The 21,203-nt window shown below is 39.3% G+C and overlaps 1 protein-coding gene across 6 annotated transcripts in view; it reads left to right on the forward strand.

Moving 5' to 3' along the window:
• Positions 1 to 21,203, forward strand: part of sfswap (splicing factor SWAP) — a 54,920-nt gene that overhangs the window by 12,269 nt on the left and 21,448 nt on the right. For all 6 annotated transcript variants that reach the window (XM_080510607.1, XM_080510608.1, XM_080510609.1 and 3 more), the window contains 9 exons: positions 354 to 579; positions 812 to 909; positions 1,462 to 1,600; positions 7,404 to 7,665; positions 8,002 to 8,154; positions 8,319 to 8,412; positions 15,085 to 15,148; positions 15,941 to 16,044; positions 16,137 to 16,266. In XM_080510607.1, the coding sequence (XP_080366733.1) occupies positions 354 to 579; positions 812 to 909; positions 1,462 to 1,600; positions 7,404 to 7,665; positions 8,002 to 8,154; positions 8,319 to 8,412; positions 15,085 to 15,148; positions 15,941 to 16,044; positions 16,137 to 16,266 (1,270 nt within the window). The remainder of the gene's footprint in view (positions 1 to 353; positions 580 to 811; positions 910 to 1,461; positions 1,601 to 7,403; positions 7,666 to 8,001; positions 8,155 to 8,318; positions 8,413 to 15,084; positions 15,149 to 15,940; positions 16,045 to 16,136; positions 16,267 to 21,203) is intronic.

Below are 21,203 nucleotides of genomic sequence, written 5' to 3' on the forward strand. Positions count from 1 at the left end.
AATGACAGTGATTAATCATTGCAAGCACACAAGGCGACCAATAATGAATGAATAATGGACCATTTCTTGTTCTGCTGATTTCCACCTCATCCGTACCTTCAGAATTAATGTCATCGCAATGAGCATGAGAGCGCCTGGAAAACGTTTCAGACACACTGAGCATCGACTCCTTTTCATAGATTTCACACTGGAATTTTAAAGCCACTCAGTAAAAACTATTGATTGATAGATGGATATTACTGTTTCTGGGATCTACAAGAGTTATGTAAAATTTTCAGCCGTGTAATTATTATTTTTTTTGGGATGTTTCAGATGTGTACTTAAGAAATGTGCCATGTTTTTTTCCTTTGTAGCCGGCTACCATCAAGACCCACAACATCATTGAGAGGACGGCGAACTTTGTGTGTCAGCAAGGGGCTCAGTTTGAGATTGTACTGAAAGCCAAGCAGTCCGGTAACTCCCAGTTTGACTTTCTCCGCTTTGACCATTACCTGAACCCGTATTACAAGCACATCCTGCGAACCATGAAGGAAGGTCGATACAACCTCACCTCCACCAGCAAGCAGGACGAGTCACAGGGTGAGTTGAAGAAACGAGCTCTCCCAATCCACTGCAGTCCGCAACAAACACGGAAGAATTTAATATGCAGAATGTGTGTGTGAATAAGTGGCATGCATACATATCAGAGCGCTGATACATAAGTCATCAAACACACAATTGTGGACCAAAGGCCCGATATGAATTATTTATTACCTCAAACATGTTTTTCATACATACATTTTTTTTTACATTTTCTGCTCCTTTGTTGCAGATTCTCACTCGGATTCGGATGAAGATGGTGATGGTAGCTACCTCCATCCAAGCCTCTTTGCCCCTAAAAAGTGTTCTCGTCTGGAGGAGCTGGTGAAGGTAATGACATCGAATTGAATTGTGAGATTCTTACCATTGGTGTGTGCAATTTATAAAACATTACACTTTCTTTCTTTTTTTTTCTGGCTCAATTTGCGAATTTATTTTCTTCAAAATCACGAAGATCCCCTAAAGGTTTTAGATGTGATGACTTACTCTATCATTTTGAAGAAATTAAAAGTATCTTCCAGGAACATGTTTTGGTTGAAGGACAGCTTACTCATAAACAGTAGGCTGTATTAGTTGTGGCATGACTCAAACATGTGCAGGATTCACTTCATAAATGCAGAATTGATTAGTACAGAACAAACACTTGCATGCCCTAATTTTACATCTTGAGGTCCAGGACCCTCCATGGCCACATTAGAGACAACTGGGTTGTAGAGGTTGAGGTCGAGGGTGGTTCCCTGATCAAGGGTGTCTGGGAACTGTGGTTTAAGTCACTGGTGTAGAACACGTGGGATTTGGCTAAAATGTTTAAATGGAACCATGATAATAACATGATTATATGAAATATTATCGTCACCATGACTGGCCTTGTCCCTTTCTCAGCCTTTGAAAGTAATGGACCCAGACCATCCGCTGGCAGCTCTGGTACGAAAAGCCCAACAGGAAAGAAATGGCACGGCAGCAGTGACAACCAAACCAGAGGAAGCTGCAGCGAGTGCGCAGCCTCAATACTCCACTGACCGTAAGTGGTCTTTCTCTCTCGCATGATAACAATCGACTGACAACATCATTGTTTTTGGTTTTAGAAAAGTTTTGCATTCAGAACACAACGTTGATAAAACACAGAAACGCCTGTTTGCATATGACACCACTAGTTGTAACTGTGTTTATGTAACATTATGTAATATTCCCTCTCATTATGTAACTTATGAGAGGGGGGAAAAAGTCTCCAGATATGATCCAGTATCGTACATTTGTTGGAGAAGTGCTGTACAATTCAATCACATTTAGCACTCTTGATTCCTCCAGTTATTTTCGATCACCGTCATGTGCTTGTGAGTTTCAGAAAAGTTGCTTAACAGAGACGGAGAGACGAGAGTTTGGAAAACTTTGCACTCTGTGTGAAGATGTTGTTATTGTTCCAGTTTCACTTTAACATTGTCGTAACAAAATCATAAATCCGAGCACAAACTCCAGTGGTGCGATCGTGTGTGTGGATTTTCTTTCATCTGTGCACCGCCATCTAAACCAGTTATTGTTTTGGCGTGGCACTTTTGCTTTTGTTTAAGCGCAGAACTCGCCTGATTTTCTTTTTTCGATTGTATAAAGCCCTTCTGCTGATGCTGCAACATTAAGCATGTAATTTACTGAGAGAATTTTGAATGCAAAAATGTATCTTTTCACTCTTGAACAACCCTTTGCTTATAGCGTTTTGACTGCTGGTTATTCAACACAAGTTCTTGTTGCTGCAGCTGACCATATTCTTCTATAGACTTGAAGCGGTTTTCACTGCCTCGGCACCACAACAGTATTGTGTTCCGAGATCGACGTAGACCTTACCAGCTCACGGACCCACATAGAGACGAGGATGTGGGTCTGCTCAGCGTTAAATAGACGTCTTGTTCTTTGTCTCGTGTAATGTGTTTCATCTAATGTTGCATTGGTTGCATCTGCTCATCAAGGGAATGAAACAAGACATGATCTGAATGCAAATGCAAACGGTGATTCAAATATAATGCACTGTTATATTTCTTCAAAATTATTAGATGAGGCTCACTGGCAGCGATATTAATTAATCCATGATTTCCAAGTTCAAACCAGAGAGGTTTTAAACTTTTAAACATTCCCATTATAGTCCCTCTCAAGAGTCACACTTTTACAAGCTTTGACAAATGGACACATTAAATAAAAAACAGAGGTACCAGAATATCACAGAGGCACAGCTTCCTTGTGGCTTTAAAACTAGTTTAACATTCTCAAGAATAAAAGGTTTTTCTGTGACCAATTTCTTAGTGGAACTGTGCACTTCGCAACTACTTGAAAGGTAGATGTGACCTCTTCAAGACAGAATTTGACCAATTATAATTTTAGGAGTTACTTTGAAAACCTGAAGCTGAGTAAAGACCCACTCAGGATGTTGTTAACCGCCATTCCTCCCATATAAAACATGATGAGGAAGTGTGAAAGGTTACACATTTGCTGAATCAAAATTACATTTTTAAATGGGAGGAACTCAAACAGTTCGTATTGTTGAAAAATTCAGAGTACAAGGCCAGGTGTACATTTTATTCAGGATTCACATCAAACCTCACCTTAATTCTAAAGTGTTTTGTACCATGTGCTTATTCATCCTGTTTTGATCCACTTGAATAACATCAGGGATTTTGTGTGACTTGACAACAAAGTGCAACTGAATAGCAATAATCCAATCAGATTTCCGAGGTTGTGGATTTAACAAAAAAAGCCACAAAAACTCCAACACCAAAATCTCACAGGGGACGGAGCATGAAAACAGGGAACAGCAACATGTACATAACATGTTTCAGTTTTTAATTTTGGTTTTGTTTCTTGGCGTTGTTTTTTTTTTTTTATTATTTAGTACCACCTTATAAAAGTGACCCAAGTGATGACTCTCTGTAATAGTACCGTATTTTCCGCCCTATAAGGCGCACCTAAATACCTCAAATTTTCTTAAAAGCTGCCAGTGCGCCTTATAGCCCGGTGCGCCTTATATATGGACAATTGTTCTACTCCAGGCTGCTATTTGACAGCTGAACAACTAGAAGCTTTTATTTGGACAACTCTTACTTTGCAACCGGATCTTCAGTGCGGACCAGACTCCGCACAACACCTTAATCACTCATGGTTGCACACCAACGTTCTAACAAACCAAAATAAACTAGATGAAATAATTACTCCCTAAACTGGGGAACAAAAACACAGCATAAACACAATCAACACCAAGCCCAACAACGAGCCACAATAACCTCCAACAACACAAAACATGAATTTGTCGCTGCAAGGCATGATGGGACATCATGCCTTGCAGCGACAAATTCAACCTGAGCTCCTCAGTGCAGCTGATAGAAACTCCCATAATTCATTGCAGCTGTTTGTGGTGTTTTAAATGCAATTATTGGGGGTTATATTTGGTTTGTGGTGTCGGTAATAATTGTGTTGTGTTGTGTTTTTGTTGCTTAGTTCATGTAGTTTGGTTTATTATTATTATTATTATTACCGGTAGTTGTAAGTTGTCAACCAGTAGTGAAGAAGGTTTTGTGTGTAGTGTGGTACTGGCATAGGCTGCAGGTAGGACTATCAAAATAAGGCATGTGCACCTCTCTGGGTGTTAGAAGCAATGGAAAATGTAACTTAATGGCTTTGAGCTATAAATGTTGCTGACCACTGGTCTGTTCCATGCGCCTTATAGGGCGGTGCGCCTTATATAGGAATGAAGTTGTAAATTATGTCAATCAATGTAGGTGCGCCTTATAACCCGGTGCGCCTTATAGGGCAGAAAATACGGTACATGTTTGGTTTTGTTTTGTCTTTCCCTGTTATTTTCAACGAGAGCATTTCTTCATGCTGTGATGCCATCTGGTGCAAAGTCATTATTCACATAAAACTTCCTTAATCGACGTAGTGTATGGAAATATGGCAAGTGCCTACAAGCTTTGCTTTTCCCTTAATAGTTTTGATTGCACATTTGCATTTTTTGAGCGCAACCGATTTGTTGTACAGGTTGAATATGGCTGTCTGGATCCTGGTACTAAGAAGTGATTTAATTGATGTATCAACGCAGCACAGAACAAAGATGTTCACACAGACAGCACACAAGACGTAACAGGTGTAGGAGCTGCTGTCTGCAGATCTGCCTCCGTGTATGTAACGACTGTCGCGTTCAGTCCTTCATACGTTTTACAAGCAGCAACGAGCACCTTGCCAGGAAAGATACTACTACAATAAAGACACGCTTGTTTTTAACTCGGCATGTTGCAGCATTGTAAGCTGTTTATTTCCCAATCATAAAAGGATTTTATATGTTGACAGCAGGTAAAGAAAATCTCGTGTTCATGCTATGCAAACTAGAATTTCTTTCCCCCTATTTTGTACAGGACTTCACTGTACAAAATTACCATTACCAGCTGCCATTCCCCTCCCTCATGGCAAGTAGTAATTATTGCTTGAATGCCAGACTTCCTAATGTTTCTGACATTAGGATATTATTAACAGCCGTTAAGATCCATCGACCAATAATACAGCAGAGCCTGTCTCGTGCTAGTTTAAGGTTTTTGAACATGCTCATCCAAACCATGAGGTGTGAATTTTTAATATGCTTAAATATGCTCAAAATTGTCTAATCGTGATTAATTGTGCACAGCTTTAGTGTGTTTGTTAGAAGATGACTGTAAAGGTGAATAACTTGTCATTTCTGGCAAATGCGATTATGTGAATATCAAGCAGTTTATTCAGCAAGTTTACTGGGCGATTCTGTGGCATCCTTGCAACATGACTGTGACATACAGAAAATACCAATTTAGTGTGATTTCATGTAAAAATTGTGACTGAAGCCACGTCCACACGAAGGTGGAAATGTTTGAAGTTACAAAAGCGCTATTTGTACACATAAAACTGCATCAACTAACGTCTGTCCACATAAAACTATCAACATTGTAGTATTTATACCAGGCCTGCCATGGCGCTTCAACGCTGCCACAGAAATGGACCTGAAACAGAACAAGACGTGAAGCATACACAAAAAACTCGAAATACAGACAATGACTATTATGAAAGTACAAGTGGAGTGGGGGGAAATGTCATTTCTGTGGACCAAGTTCAACTGCTTTGTGTTGCACTGTATTACAAAACCAACAAAATACAAGAGAATGTGATATCATGTATACAATTTGGTATAAAATGGTATAAATCAGTTCTTAAAAAAATATATATGTTTAATAAAACAAGTGATTGCTTTTCCCTCAGTATGAATCATACTGTGAATTGGAAAACAGATCTTTTCCTGTTTCTGTCTCCCGGCCGCCCCCTCCAGGAAGAGCTTGTCCTCCCTATTTTAAACCACGAGTTTAGTGGCTATAATCTCTACTCTGACCCACTGATGCTTGCTAAAAACCAAACAACAAGACTATTCGATTTAAAACCATGACTTCAAAGTGAAAGTTGATCAGAGATGTATATTGGGCATCTCATTGTCTGTGTGTGTGTCGCTCCATCTGTTTGGCATACCACTCTGCTACAGTTTGATGTTGGCACCCTGCTTACACATCTTTAGTCTTTATCTTGCATCGCACAACACAGCTTGTAAACGAGAGCCCCCGCTTTGGCTTTCAATTTTCCCGACTTGAGAAAATCGGATGTGTCATCAAAGTCAAGCAGCTCAGTGAGTAATGTGTTAATATCACAGTGTCTACCGTGACGGTGACCATTTATTTTAATCCCGTCCTTGTGCTGTCCCCTCCGATTCCTGCCTCCCTTTTTCAATAGATGACCTTTTTAAAACAAACCAAGCCTCCTTTCAATATTCCAAATAACCTTATTTGCGACCCAAACCCCGTGCTGATTTTTATTTTTGTCCTCTTGCAAATTAAATTAGTCCGTCTAATAGGATGCATCAAACGCAGCATAGAAATAAAGCGTATATATTAAACAGCCTGCTTTAGCATCGAAAAGCCCTTCACTACTATATAATGAATGTCTTCTCTGCTTAGTTTCCCACATTGGTATTGATGTTTTCAGCTTTTGATTTTTTTGGTCCTCCTTCTCCAACAGAGTTTAAATTCTTACTAATTACTCTAAATATCGCATTTGTAGAATAGAGGCAAATTATGGGTTTTGGGGTCAATGTGTCTTATTAAAATTATTTCTTGAGAAAACTTACCATGGTCATCAAGGGCTTTGTTTTACACCAGGCTTTCCAATTTTCCTCCCTGAAAAGCCTAATTTCAACATCATGATATTTCTGTGATTTATAGGCTCACTAAACAAGCCCAGTTTGACAGTTTCCATTTGCAGAGGCAGACGACTTTCCCCTAACCTCTTGATGTTCTTTACTGAGGTTAATATAGAGCGATATCATGATGCAAGGGCCTGAAATGAATCAAACGGTCAACTTTTTACTGCTATAAATGCCTCATCATCCCACATACATTATAAATCATGATTTTACATAATTTATAGCTTTTCTATTGAACTGTACAAGGGAGGGGTACAAGAGAAAACACCCCTTGCACTCAAAGCTTACAACTGAAGTACAGGTTTTTGCTGCCTGAACAAATACTGAAAATGAATGCACTTGGAGCTGGTATTTCTGAATGAAAAACATCTTTACATTGTGCTATTGGTGTCTACTTTCCTTAACAGATCCATTTATCCAATTAATTCATGAACAAAGCAGAGTTTCATCTTGTGCAGCATGTCCATCCATAAATCCTACTAGAATTGACAGAAGTGTTTGTTCTCTATGAAGCACAACTAATTTATATCTGGGAGGCGTTCTATATAATGATTTCCTCTTCATTTGTTAACAGCAAACGCGGCAGCAATGTACTATGGGTACTACATGCTCCCCGATGGCTCGTTCTGCCTCGCCCCGCCTCCACCAGGTATAGAGGCAAGCTCGTACTATAGCAACATGCCCCCAGCTGTCATGGTCCCCCCTGGTTCGACCGAAGCCATGCCACATTTGGGGACTCCACCCGCTCCTGCAGAGGCGGTCGCGGTGGCAGCACCAGCCCCGGTTCCCATTCAAGTCCCCAGCGCTGCAGTGCCAGTGACCGTGCCAGAAACCAGGTAGGAAGGAATGGACATCCGCTTGTCCTTATGAGAGCTTCATTATCATTAAAAATGTAATTTAATTTTGCTTTATCGGGAATATAGTCCTATGAATCTGATTTAATGGAGTCTTGACTAGGTCCTGTGGTGTTGATCATGTTGAATGATATGGATTCTTTTTTTGTTACTTAGTGTCTTGTAGTTTTAATTACTAGTAGGGAGAGTGTTTATCAGATTTAATGTGTGAAGAGTAATAATTTCCGTTGACACTAATGCAGAGAGTAATTAGGCACAAGTGCGAACTGACAGGTTTTAAAAGCTAAGACTGACATCTTGAATTTTCTCTTAAAACAGCCAGAAAGCTGAAACTCCAGCTCACACGGCAACGGCACCAGCCATCATCCCCCCGCCACCTGACATCCAGCCTGTCATCGACAAGTTGGCGGAGTACGTCGCCAGGAACGGCCTGAAGTTTGAGTCCAGTGTCCGTGCCAAGAACGACCCCCGGTAAGCGATCCAGCCCGGAAATACATCTGGGATTACAATCAGGTCTTCTGAGTTGCTTTGCCTTTCAGATACCGTTGAGCCTCTTCATCATCCTCTCCCTCATCTTTTATGAGTGCACACCTCTCGCCTCACTCCCTACCTGTTCTCCTTTCTATCCACTGTAGATTTGACTTTCTGCAGCCTTGGAATCAGTACAACACTTATTATGAGTTCAAGAAGAATTACTTCATGCAGAAGGAAGGAAGGGGCCTGCAAGAGGTACATTAGTGTGTGTCTGCTTCTGTGTGTAAATTGATCTTATCCTCTTTCGGTTTTTTTTTCCTTCCCCACTGGGCACTCTTGTCCTAATCCCATCACCTTCAATCAAAAGTCGTACTTTCGACACCAGAATGTGTTTGATACGGTTGACCGTACACCCTCCACATACTCATGGAATGAAGATGTAATAAACACAGTTTCTAGATAATGAATTATAACCGTTATAATGACTGTACTGCTACAGTTTCATCATTTGCATCGGAGCCGTTACAGATTCATAAAAGATTGAAACTCCCATATAAAGCCCTGAATAGCTCAATAAAGCAGTGACTCATTTGGTCCTTGAGTAGCATCGCTGTCATGGACACAGGGGAAGAACGGGCTTCACAAAACCAGTGTGGTTAAAAAAAACAAAAAAACATGAAAGGAAGATCACTGCAATTAGGTCGATATCAGTCAAGCAACAACAACGTTAAATGTTCTTGTACAACCCAAAGAGCGATGCTTGGATGCAAAGCAGATAATACTAAATGACAGCAAAGGATCTATATTGCACAGTGACATTGAGAATTTGTTAGGGAATGGGGAATAAACGTCTTGTATTCAAAGCGATGTATTCAAAAGGTACACATGCAAATATCATTCAAAGATAAGCATTAAAAGTGGTCACAGGTCAAACCCACTGTGGCTTCATATTTACTGTCCTGTTTATAAATGTCTTCTCGCATGGAAACCTGGACTTCATACGTGTGTAAATATTTCCTGACTTCAAACACAAGACATGATTCTCAGCTTCCTTAGATTCTCTCGCTGCAGATTTGCTGGGTTGGTTGCGCCGTACAACTTTAAAGTGGCAATTCCATTATGGTTTCATTTTCTCCAAAAGCCGCATGATATTTGCATTCACAATTCACTGGCGTGTCAGTGGTAGTCTCTATCGGTTCTGTCAATCTGTCTTTGCAGCAAATTTGTTTTTCTCAGATGTGGTATTGCCACATCACTAGGATATAACCATCCTGTCAAACAGAAGGAAACGTGCATTTTAAGCAATGTCTTTCTTTACTTGAAATTTGCATTCCATTGGACCAATTTTACATTGGCATTTTTGGATTGTTCTCCTTTCTTGGCCTTTTTTCCAACAGTATCTCTTCCTGTTCAGTCCAACTTAATCACTTCAAACACTAATCAGCAGATTGTCAATCAGCGCAAACCTAGTGCATATTTTACTAGTCAACTTTACTTTTGTTTCTCTTACTAATTCCTCCATCTGCTATTTCCTCCTGAGAACATGATGGTAACCTGTTGTAAAGTGGCATCATGTCCAGTTGTAATGGAGCACTCTTACAGTCAATATCCAATGCTGGTGTCAGTATCTCTGCATTCTTGAGTCCTGCTGTCTTAAGATTGCAAAAAAAACCTTTTCCAAATCATTGAACATTAAGCTAGAGAGGAGCAAAAAGATTAGATCTTGAATTATATCGCGACACCACAGTCAAGTAGTTTTCAAAGCAATGTCTTACCTGCTTTGGTAAAGTTATTTAAATAAATCCAAACAATGTAATTATTTTGAATCTAAATCTCCTCCAACAGTTTGGCTGGTGTAATAAGAGTATGCATGGGTTTGTGTCTCGGTTTGATTTCATCCCAAATGTCAAATCCTAAACACATTTTTATCCTCTTTTCAAGAAAAGTCTGACTGTATTTCCTCGACTGTTGTACCTGAGTTTAAATTCTCTCCCCAAAAAATGCAGACCTTAAATGGTGGATTCTAATGCGATGTAGACTACTAAATACTACATTGTGACATGTGATGTATTGTGGGACCAGTTGATATTGAAGGAACCAAACATCAAATATATTATGGAAGAGACATACTTATTTAAAATTGCATAACTGAACCGATAAAAGATGCTTATAATATATACACGGATGTATACAAAATAAATACAAAATAAAATTTTACTTCAGAAGCCACATACAGTCCAGTTTCATCTTGAGTGGGCCAGACTGATAAAATATTGCTATAATAACCTTTTAAAGCTACACTTGAAAGTTTTACTTTGTTGTGGTGCAAAGTGTACGTGATGAAACTGTCAATTTTGCATGGTCACACAATTACTACTGAAAATGTCTACAATCTCAACATAAAGTCAATTTCAATGAAACATTCTGCTACAAAATACAATGACATGTATAAATAATAATAAAAAAAAACACCTCCTATTGGAGCCTTTTGCGGCCAGTTTTGGCCCACGGGTCACTCTGCTGTGAAGGTGGTGTATTTGTGCCATTAAAAAAAAAAAAAAAAAAAAGTGAGAGAGAAATTTGAAGGCGCGGTGGTGAGAATTTAGGAACAGTACCACTCCTAAATGAATGTAGAGGAAACACTGATGTGTGTATATAATAATGCCTTCATCGACAACACTGTCATCTGGTGTTGGCCCGTCAGGTTTGATAAAGCAGTGGAGAACGGATGGATGGATATTCAGGGCTTTTTGGTGTGTTTTGTTGGAATAAAGAGGGAAATGCAAAAAGAGAGTGAATTTTACAGAGGGTGATTTGTCTTGCGATGAATCGAATCCATTAGTTTGTCAGAGAGCAGAGAAGTGTGGCCTTTTATGCACAGGCAAGGCTTTGCCAAGTAGCAGCTGCACAGTGTTCCTATCAAGAAACCCGCCATGTGCTTGTCTTTTGTGCTGTGGCTAATGGGATGCAGATATTATTGCTTCGAGTGACGACTGTTGAGAATTTCAGAGTTAATGAAAAACATGAGAAAGGCTCTTAAAGTCATTAGCTTTCACCAAGTGTTGCATTCTAGGTGTCAATAAGTGCTTAAAATCTTAACAAGCTAAGCTTTTAAAGTGGATGAGGTTGTAATAATGTCAGTTATTTAACCTGGACATTATCTGTTTGATGATATTTACTTCTAAAATGGAAAGGAAGGAGCTGATGTGCCCATTCTGATGTGATATTCCGCATACAACAATCAATAAAGTTATGCTTTTATTCTTGCTCTGGTATCAAAAGAAAGTTTTGCCCCACTTTTGGGAAAACTTCATAATTTATAAAGCATAAAACACCTCACTTGGAAAGAATTGAGTTTGTTTCTGGTGAAGAAGTGAAGGAAAAAAAAGTTGTATTTATTGTATTCAATGAAAAAGAAATAGTTCACCAATGTGCAGCCGGTATTTGTGAGGATGTTATATCCGATTGACAAGCCGTCCTGTTAAGAGTTGATTTTGTGTTTAGCACTGCAAGCTTACAGAGGATATACAGCACAGTCGCTTTCATCCCCGCTGCTGTCAGATTATCCGTAATTAAGTAAATCTAACACATTAAGTACAATGTTCTGAATTTGGCTCAACATTTTACCACCGTCTCAGGCTTAAGGGATATTTTGAACCAATCGGAAAGACGCAACAAATCTGAACGCTTGACACATTTAGCTGGGGAAGGGTCGAATGCCGGTTATGTGAAAGCATCCGTGAATTTAGAGCAGAGCTGCATTTTTCATTTGACATGAAATTGCAAAATCTACATGTTTTTTTTCCTGAGCGAGTTACAGTCCAGCTTATCACTTCCTACCAAAAGAAGCATTGTTCCTCTAAGGTAAAGGTGTAGATGTGAGAACAATTTGATTCCTGCATTTCTCAGCTGAGGGCTCTCCAGACAGTTCTTGTCGTCTTTTGTCCTGCTTTGTCTCTCGTGAGCTTTGATTTTAGAAGTAGTTTTTTTTTTTCCGGAGTTTTTTCTGAGTTTATTCTCCGGGGTGTTGGTTAAGTGCTTTGACAGTTGAAAGGACTGTTCAATTACAGCTGAATGATAGGAAGTTGCCTTTGCAGCGTTCTTCAAACATGATAAACTGTATTTTATGAGGGTAGAGGTTTTTTGTTTTTTTCCCCTTTCTCTCCTGTGGGATTGTCTCTCATCACTACTTTTCCTTCTCATTCCATCTGTGGTTTGTATTTGGGAGGGCCGCTTAAAGCACTCTGTACAGGTACCGTTGCAGAGGGTTGCCTGTGCATACAAGCCAATGCTAAAAGCTAAAAGGGCTTTGTCAAGATATGAGGATACCAGGCCACACAGTGTAACATTTAAAGGCTACTAATTATACCGCCAGATAAGTAGATGGGTGGGAAAAGAGAAGTGAGCAGCTGAAATGTTATTTAGATATAATTAGGGTTGCACAGATAAGATTATTGGGTTGATGTGCACAAGAACTTCAACAGTTCGTCAGTGCACTGATATTCTATGTACCGATCCCCAGCAGTCGATCAGTGAAGGAGAAACATCGTCAGCCATGGGCAGATTGTTTTTTAAATGTAGTTATCGGCAAGTAAAGTACAGCTGATTGCCAATTATGCATTATCAGCTTTTGCAGATTTGATGGGATTATCCATTCAATCTCAACTTTTGTGTTGAATGCGCAGCTAACTGCTGTGTCCATTAAAAGAAAAACAAATAATCATGACAGAGAATGTGAAATAAAACTGTTTTGTGAACAATAATACACCAAAGCGTATTTGTATTTTCTCACATACCCTCTTTGAAAGTCATGGTTTTCTGTTTGTGAGTGCCTGCTAAATATTTATTTAAACAGACATTACATCGTTTGTTCTGAGTGACTGATGTTCAACTGAACTTTTTTCCCCCCACATCTGCCTATTCACAGTTTTTTTTTCTTCCATTTCTTCAAACTTTGTAGATGAGTGCTAAATACCCGAATTATGTGTCATTTGATTTACTTTCCTACATTTCTTATGAGGAATTAAGTGGATTGAATGTTTCATTTCGCAAAACAGACCACGATTTCTTGAAATCGCTTTTGCACACCACAACATACTTGACCTTAATTCATATGGAAGAAGCTGCCGTAAGTTGATCTTTGAATACCAAACAACCCCAGCATCTTTAAGACGTATACTTGTTTAAAATAATGTATTTCTATTCGTGGATTTCTTGCAGACAATGTTCTGTTTTTTGTTGTTTTTTTTGTTTTCAAATTATGCGGAAGGTCACATTGCGATGAGCACAAGCTCCGCAAAATTAACAGACAAATTAAGGTAAACAGACCAATCAGCTGCTGATTGGACACCAGACTGATATAGTTTTTATCCAAACAAATCTATTGTGAAATTAGAGTATTTGCATGCTAATTGATTTATCATTTTAAGGTGGTTAGAACTCAAATTAGTGTTTTACATTATATTCTTTGCCCCTTGAATGGGATTTAAAGATCTGTGACGGTAGAACAGTGAATATTTCCACCCATTACTGTAGCATGACTGTAAAATCAGGAACAGTACTTCGTCTCTCACACTGGCTTGATACTGTACACTCTTCAACTTTCATTAATGGCATCCTGCTCCCTCTATGGGAATATAAAAGTACCAAAGAACAGAACATCCGGCCAGCAGCGTGACTCTCAGTTCTTCACAGCTGCTGTTGGACTCTCTCCAGAAACATCCACTGGAGCACAGCAGGGGGACGCCCAAAGTTAACCGTGCACAGCATCCCACAGAGGAATAATTAGAATAATTAAACGCAACAGTTATGGTTCCACTGGAGACTGGTGGACTGGAGGGGCTCATTTTTAGCATTTCAGATCAGTCCGTGACCAATTTTGCATAGTGAGAGAAGTCTGACCACACATACAAAATGGTGTTAATGCCAACCATCAAACCAGTATAATTCTGACCTTCAAACATTCTTTAATCCACCCTTTCCATGTCCTGCTCCAGTGTACCCAACTTACCGTGAAAGACTATCATAGAAAAATGAGGACATGCAGATTTCCATGGAAATCTAATTTTCAGCACCATCTGCCTCATGTCGAAGTGCTACTGGTTTATTTGCAACACCGAGTCACTTCAAAATTACGAGTAGAGTAGAAGCCAATCGTAAATCACAACCGTGCTGTAAGGTACTTATACACCAAAATGAAATGGCTGTTTACATAGAAGATCAATGATTATGCATCTCTATGGAGCTGCACAGGAAGGCTGATCATGAGCCACTCATGACCCACCTTTGATCTATACTATAGCTCGTGTTAAAGAAACAGCAAATGGAGGTTTCCATCCTCCAGTCAGATATACCTTCACCAAACCACAAACTAAACTATTTTGGCCTCACAAGTCATCAAGAACTCTTGTATAAGAGGCTATCTCATGGACACCAATGTTGGGGCTTCTTGGTCGAGATGTTATCATCACACCTTTGCTGGTTTTAATACCATTCCCCTGTTTCTATGTGTAAGGTTGTCCTTAGGCACCCAAAGGTGTTAGAGCACCTTTCACAGCAGCTGTTACCATTGGTGTGTCAGTGAGTGGATGAAAGCGGCTTGTATATTGATGCATTTTTCAACTTTCAAATGAATAAAAACATGGTATCATTCCTGTCTATCTCATTGATGCCAACTCAAAAATTATGTTCTGTGGAACAAGTTTGTTGTGTGATTGATTGTTGTGTTTTCTTTTGATTTGACTTGTATTGTCTTTTTGAATCTGGTCTCTGCTTGTACATCTCCCTTTCGATAAATACTCCTCACAGTCTAAGTTGTACAGTACTGAATGATGTATAAATTACTCTGCATCTGGACAAATCGCCACCTGACTGTATTTCCATTCACTGTTATTTTTTACTTTTTTTTTTTTACTCTCCTTCATGTAGAGTGTATCTGATGATGATGATGCGCTTCAATCAGACTCATCTAAAGACTCCAAGTTGGCAAAAGGTGAGACGTTAACACGAAGAGACACAGATTCACACACAACACTCCTTTCTCTTTAATTCCATCTTTAAATAAGATGCAAAGCCCCCCCCTTGGTAAATCTGAGTAAATGAGAATACGTGAGCTTATTTGCCTCAGTGTGTATGTGCATGTGCCGATGAGTTGCATGGTTAGTGTTTATGCGCAGCCGCCTGCGAGTATATTGGTATTTATGCTGGCAATTTCATTTGGCGATATCAGGCCAGAAATGTCTGTGCAAAGATGAAAGAGTCTGCTTACCACAATGCTGGCGGGAGCCGTAAACATGCACAGATATGCAAATGACGGCTTGCACTCGCACAGGCTGTTGGGATGCGACAGATCATGGAACAGGCCCAGCAAAACTAATAACTACTCACAGTAGCACACAAGTAAACTATCTGGCCCTCCACAATAAAGATCAAGGTCCTATATTAAGGTTACTTCCTGAGGGAGAGAAACACACTGCCTTTTTCATCTCTACTGGAGCAGAGATATTTGATTAGAAAATAGAAATACTTTGTATTCTGCTGCTTATGCAGCCTGTCTGTTTGCCACTCTGTGTATATCCATTTCCTGCTTTGTAAACTCTCTTTCACTTTCATATCTCTTGCTTTTCTTTTGCCACTTCAGTCTCCCAACTTGTCTTGAACTTTTCCTCTGCTCTTCATATAGTTTTCATATGCTCACAGGGTGCATTTATGGATTAGCTCTCGCCTATATCCTTTTCGGCCCCTACCAATAGCAATTTAACCTTCTGTCTCTGTGTCATTACAGCCTCCTTTGCCCCCATCTGCTTTGCTATCAAGGCAAAGGAAAATGACATGCTGCCACTGGAGAAGAACAGAGTTCGCCTGGACGATGACTCGGACGAGGACAAGGTCTAATTCCTATTGAAATATTCGCAAGGGCACTTTTTCTTCTCGGGAAGCATACTTCTGATAACATAATGGTCATGCATGTTTTCTTCAAGTTGTTGGATGACGAGCAGCTGGAGGCTGTGATTGGTGGAGCTCTGATGATCGACAAGGAGCCGCCTCCAGTCTCGACCCCAGAGGAGAAGAAACCAACGCTCAGTCTGGAGGAATTGGAGGCAAAACAAGGTAACTCTTTAAACATAAAGAACACAGAGAAAGTATGCTTAACCTCACTCAAGCTCGATTTACATAACACCTTTTAGACGGTGAAATGGATATCGAAGTGCTTCTCAACAGACGCAGGAACAGTAAAAGGAATTATAGATGCAGAAATATACAGCATAAACTTACAAATCAATCTTATGTATGTGAACAAGGGTGCATATAACCTTGTCCACATATTTACAGATATTCCAAACCATATCAATGCATGTAATTTGATAGAAACTGAAGCTCACCCTGGAGAATCAATGAAATGGCAAACAAAAAGAATACATGATAGAAGGTAAAAAGAATAAAATGCATTTTCATTCAATTTAAACTAATAAAAGGGGAAAAATGTGCCTATCTCCTCGCAGCTGAACGATTTGTATGTGCAATAATCTGTTAAGCAGGTTTCACAGTTACTGAAGAAGAGGGAGAGCTGCTTGTCTTGTTTTCGGCCTGTTGCAGTCGAAAGCATTGTGCAGCAGCAGTTCGACAGAAAAGGCGGCACAGGTCACACACAGGCTGCTAATTATCTAAATGACATTCACCTCGGCGTGATCCACCACAACCCGCTCACCAAAACTTTGACTCCAAAAACAGAATTGCCAGAGGTGAGATTTGGACTTTTTCATGTTTGGCAAGAGAAGTTGAAGTTTCTCAGTGTTTAGTGAAAACGTGACCTTGGCCTGGAAATAGTGGAAGTGGCACCAGTGAAAAGGGATCTGCAGATTTTCTTCAGTCTGTTCCACTTTGTTTGGGATTTCTGAGTCCCACATCCTTCTGAATCAAAATTTTCTTTTTTCTCATTGGAGGTTGAATATTTCCAACAAACTATTTAAAAAAAAAAAAAAGTCCCGTCTTTCATCCTGCGAACAAACTGGTTGTTTTGGCATTGGAATGACATTTCTACTACAAACAATTCAGGGCAGAGTAGGTGCCAATCCAAATCCACAAAAGAATGAGGGAGAAAGGTGGGATTACTGGAAAGACTCCATGTCTTATTTTGCCTGTGGCAGGTTGTTTAAAACACGTCTAATGAAGATTTCCACCACTCTATAGGCTTTTTTTCCTCTGTTTCAGCAGGGACTGTAAGTACAGGCGTGCACCTTTGTCACGCCTCCTTGCATATTATGGCTTTCTAGAACTTAGAATTGGTAGAAAACCCAAAAAAAAAAAAAGGACAGGGGGGTGGATGGATAAATCTACAAAGAGTGAATTGTAAATTCTCTTGACAGGACGTACTCTGCAGTGCGGGGCAAGCAATGTAGCACAATAAACGACATCATACATTTCTCCCAAAGGCGTAATGGAGATATATTCCCTTTTTTGCCCGCCCTCCATCTCTCTTTTGTTTGGTCATGAATGTAGAGCATTGCATACTGGCTCTGCTCAGTCTTCCTAACTAAAGTAATGCCTTAGTGACTTTCCGTCGTGAAAATAAAAGACAGATGCATATACAGGTCGGTACCGCAATAATAAATAATACATTCTTACTGAAAGCTACTACGTATATAACTGAGAGAATAACAATGCCATTTCTTGCCATATGCACGTTGCCCATAATGTTTCCAAGGATATATATAAACAAGCATCCATCAGAATACTCGTGTATTGTTATACGTCTTCTCGTCCATCAGCAGTACTCTGGAGGCTTTAAGTTTGTGACGTTGTGTGTCCTTACATACTTTAGATGGTCTCTTTATATTTGGCATACACATTTCATCTCAATCAGACTTTAGTTTTCTGAACATGAATACATTTATTCATATTAAACCTTTGAGAACAAAGTTTATACTCTTGCTTTTACCCATAAAAAGCATGCAGCTGTCAGACAGGTCGAACAACATTGATTCTGTCAGGATTTAACTTTTACAAAGGCTACAGATGTATTAGATTAAAAAAATTATTTCCACTGAATGTATTAAAAAAAAATATAAACGTATGTAAGATAAGGAAAAAAATGGTGCTTATAAGTTTGTAACAAATTACAGAATAAAATGACTCATGAAATTGTTTAATTAGGATGTGATGACCTGAGGTCAAACATCAAGAAAACTATGATCACATTCATTCTTTAAAATGCTGTGCGCTATTTATATTCAACTTTACTGCCAATGATAAGTATTGCTGAGAGATAAACCTGTTATGTTTTATTAGTCAGAGAATAGTAACGTGGTGGAGTGGTAGTATACATGCTGACTGACATTTTCATAAATTGTTTAATAGCCTTTTCTACATTAATTATGATTCCAGACAGATTATTAACGTCAACTATAACTTCACTAGTTGGCAGCGGCATACCAACGCAAGGTTTTTTTTCCAACTGTCATTGGATGTTTATTTAAAAAGCATATTACATTTTCTACTAGACGCAGATATACTTCACATTGATTTTATTTTTTGGTTTTGTTTTCTGCAAACTCTAAACCTTAGTTTCAAGCATTTGAATGGTCACACAGCAGCAATGGGGCCCATTTCTTTCCCCAAAATATTTTGAGTTGCTCTGTGATTCAGATCAAGGAAATTCAACTTGGCTTGACTGGTTTACTCAATGCACTGATATTGAAGTTGTTGAAACAGTTTGTTGTGCAGTGTATCGTACACTGTATGTCTTTCTGGGTTCATCAGAACTCTAACAGGTGCCACGACATCTGTGATTTGAAACCTCATCCATTAAATCTAAAATACTTCATTCTCAAGCCATAAAAAGCAAATGACCATGTACAATATTACAGCAGTTTTTCCTATAACGTGTGACTCTGGGCAATAATATCTTTAATACAAAGAAGTAAAATGGAGCCGATTTGGGAGAAATTATTTTTTTAGCAATTGGAAGTGATTTCTGCACTGTGGATTTTCTGAGTACTCCCTGTAAAGACTGTAATAAGTCTAATCTCTCTTACTAAATTGCTCTAGCTGTGCTTGTCAGAGACATGACGAAGGTGTCAGCCCTCTCATCACTTGTACAGCCAAATGCCTCAGAGACAGTGTACGCCTTTGAAGATGCAGATTTGAGCTTCTCTTTTTTTTTTTCCCTCACTGAAGCAGAAATGTAATCATCACCTTCACACCCCAAAGAAACCAGCAAAAAGTACAGAAGAAAGGCCGATTGTCAAAGACAAATTTGCCGTGCTTCAGGATCAATGGGGCAACAGGTCACTGTTGCGGTTCAATAGAACGGCCTTCCATTGTAATGGGTCCTCTCTTGGAGCTGACTGGCGGCCGGAGAAAGGGGCTGAAGGGCCGAATAAAAAGCTGACTGAATTGGCTTTGCCATGCAGCAAAGTGGCTGTCAGTCAGCAAACCTCACTTGATCAGATATCAGGAGAATCAGTGGCAGACGGCAAACACTAATCTGTATTGATGGGCTGCAAAACATACACACACACACACACACACACACACGCACACGCACACGCACACAATGCAGTTTCCAGTGATAAGTACATAAATCGTTCAGACTGCAAACATCTCCCAATGGATGTGCATGTTTAATAGTGGTGCTTTAAACTCTAAAATACCACAACGTATCTGGAAAGGCTTATCCTAAATCAGTAAGACTCAGAACGACGATAGTGAATCTTGGTTTCAGAAATTTGTCTGTCTTGTTTTGCTTGCGGCATTTCTGGCATTTAAACATTTATAGACAGTTTTTTTTCTTCTGACATAGCATCAAGTAACTGTTCTCAGTATATTTGTTACTATAAGGATAAAGTGTTTTTCAACTATCATCTGGATCAGCTGCAAAGTCCTATTTCTCTGGAGATTTGTTGTGGGTCTCTTGACAATCATTCAAACCTGGGATCCAGGTTTCCCCTGGAGTGTGGTGTAAGGACACCTTGAAAATGTGTCAAAATTTCATTCTACATGTCAAACAAAATTACAAGTTAACTCTTTTTGAGTTCTGGATTACACAAGGAAAACATTGCTTTAATAAAATTTACATTTTTGCTTTTGTTTTGTTTATATTTTACAACTGCAGCCTGGAGAAAGGGTCCTTGGCCTTCTTCAGAGGAAAAGTGAGGGGTATTTAAAGAATAAAGGCTGCTTATACAAACGGAACATATTCTGCTCTGGTTCACACATCTTCATTTAAACTTTAAACAAATCTGTTCTGACACAAAAACAACGAATTGTTTATGATATCGCGTAACATTTTGCATTCATTTTGCATCTGCACCTTCACATTGTCCAAGATGGCTCTGTATCCATAACTGGCGTATGGAAATCGGTGTTTGGCACAGAAACAAATGAGATGATTATCATTCTGCCTTGTAGGGATTTGGAAAGTTTCCATGTTGGAGCATTTTGCATCCAAGGTGGACGTTAACTTTGGAGGGGTCACACAACAACAATAAACAGGCAGCATGAGCAGCCTTTGACATTTCGTCCTTACAGTGAATAAATACCTCATTGCCACCCACATAAAGTGACACAGAGATGAAATAAAATCCACAAAATCATTTGTATTTGTACAGTACATTTGCACAAATCTTTATAGATAGCATTTGAAACGTGCAGTAAACTTGGAAGGCTCATGAAACAGAGTCCAGCAGTTTTGTCCTTTGCTGTGCCAAAGGGTTGAAGTTAAAGTCTTCCTTCCAGTCATTATATAGTAATACTTTGACACTAAACTAAATCAAGAATGAGAGATGATTACTATTAAAGAGCCTGACCAGCTCAGAAGAGATGCACAGAGTAGAGTCAAGTGATGTCAAACTTACTCCTCACTTTTCTGATGCACTTGTATAGCACCTCAATAAAATTCAGAAAAGTCATTTGAACTAATTTTAAGAAAACATAAATCTGTTCAAAATGCAGAGGTAGGAAAGCAATAGTGTCACAATAAAGAGGAATCAGCCAGTTTGTTTTCTCTGGGATTGAAACTGACATGGTGAAAGAGGCACGGCACCATT

This window comes from Blennius ocellaris (genome assembly GCF_963422515.1).
Source record: "Blennius ocellaris genome assembly, chromosome: 15".
In the NCBI taxonomy this organism is placed as follows: Eukaryota; Metazoa; Chordata; class Actinopteri; order Blenniiformes; family Blenniidae; genus Blennius; species Blennius ocellaris.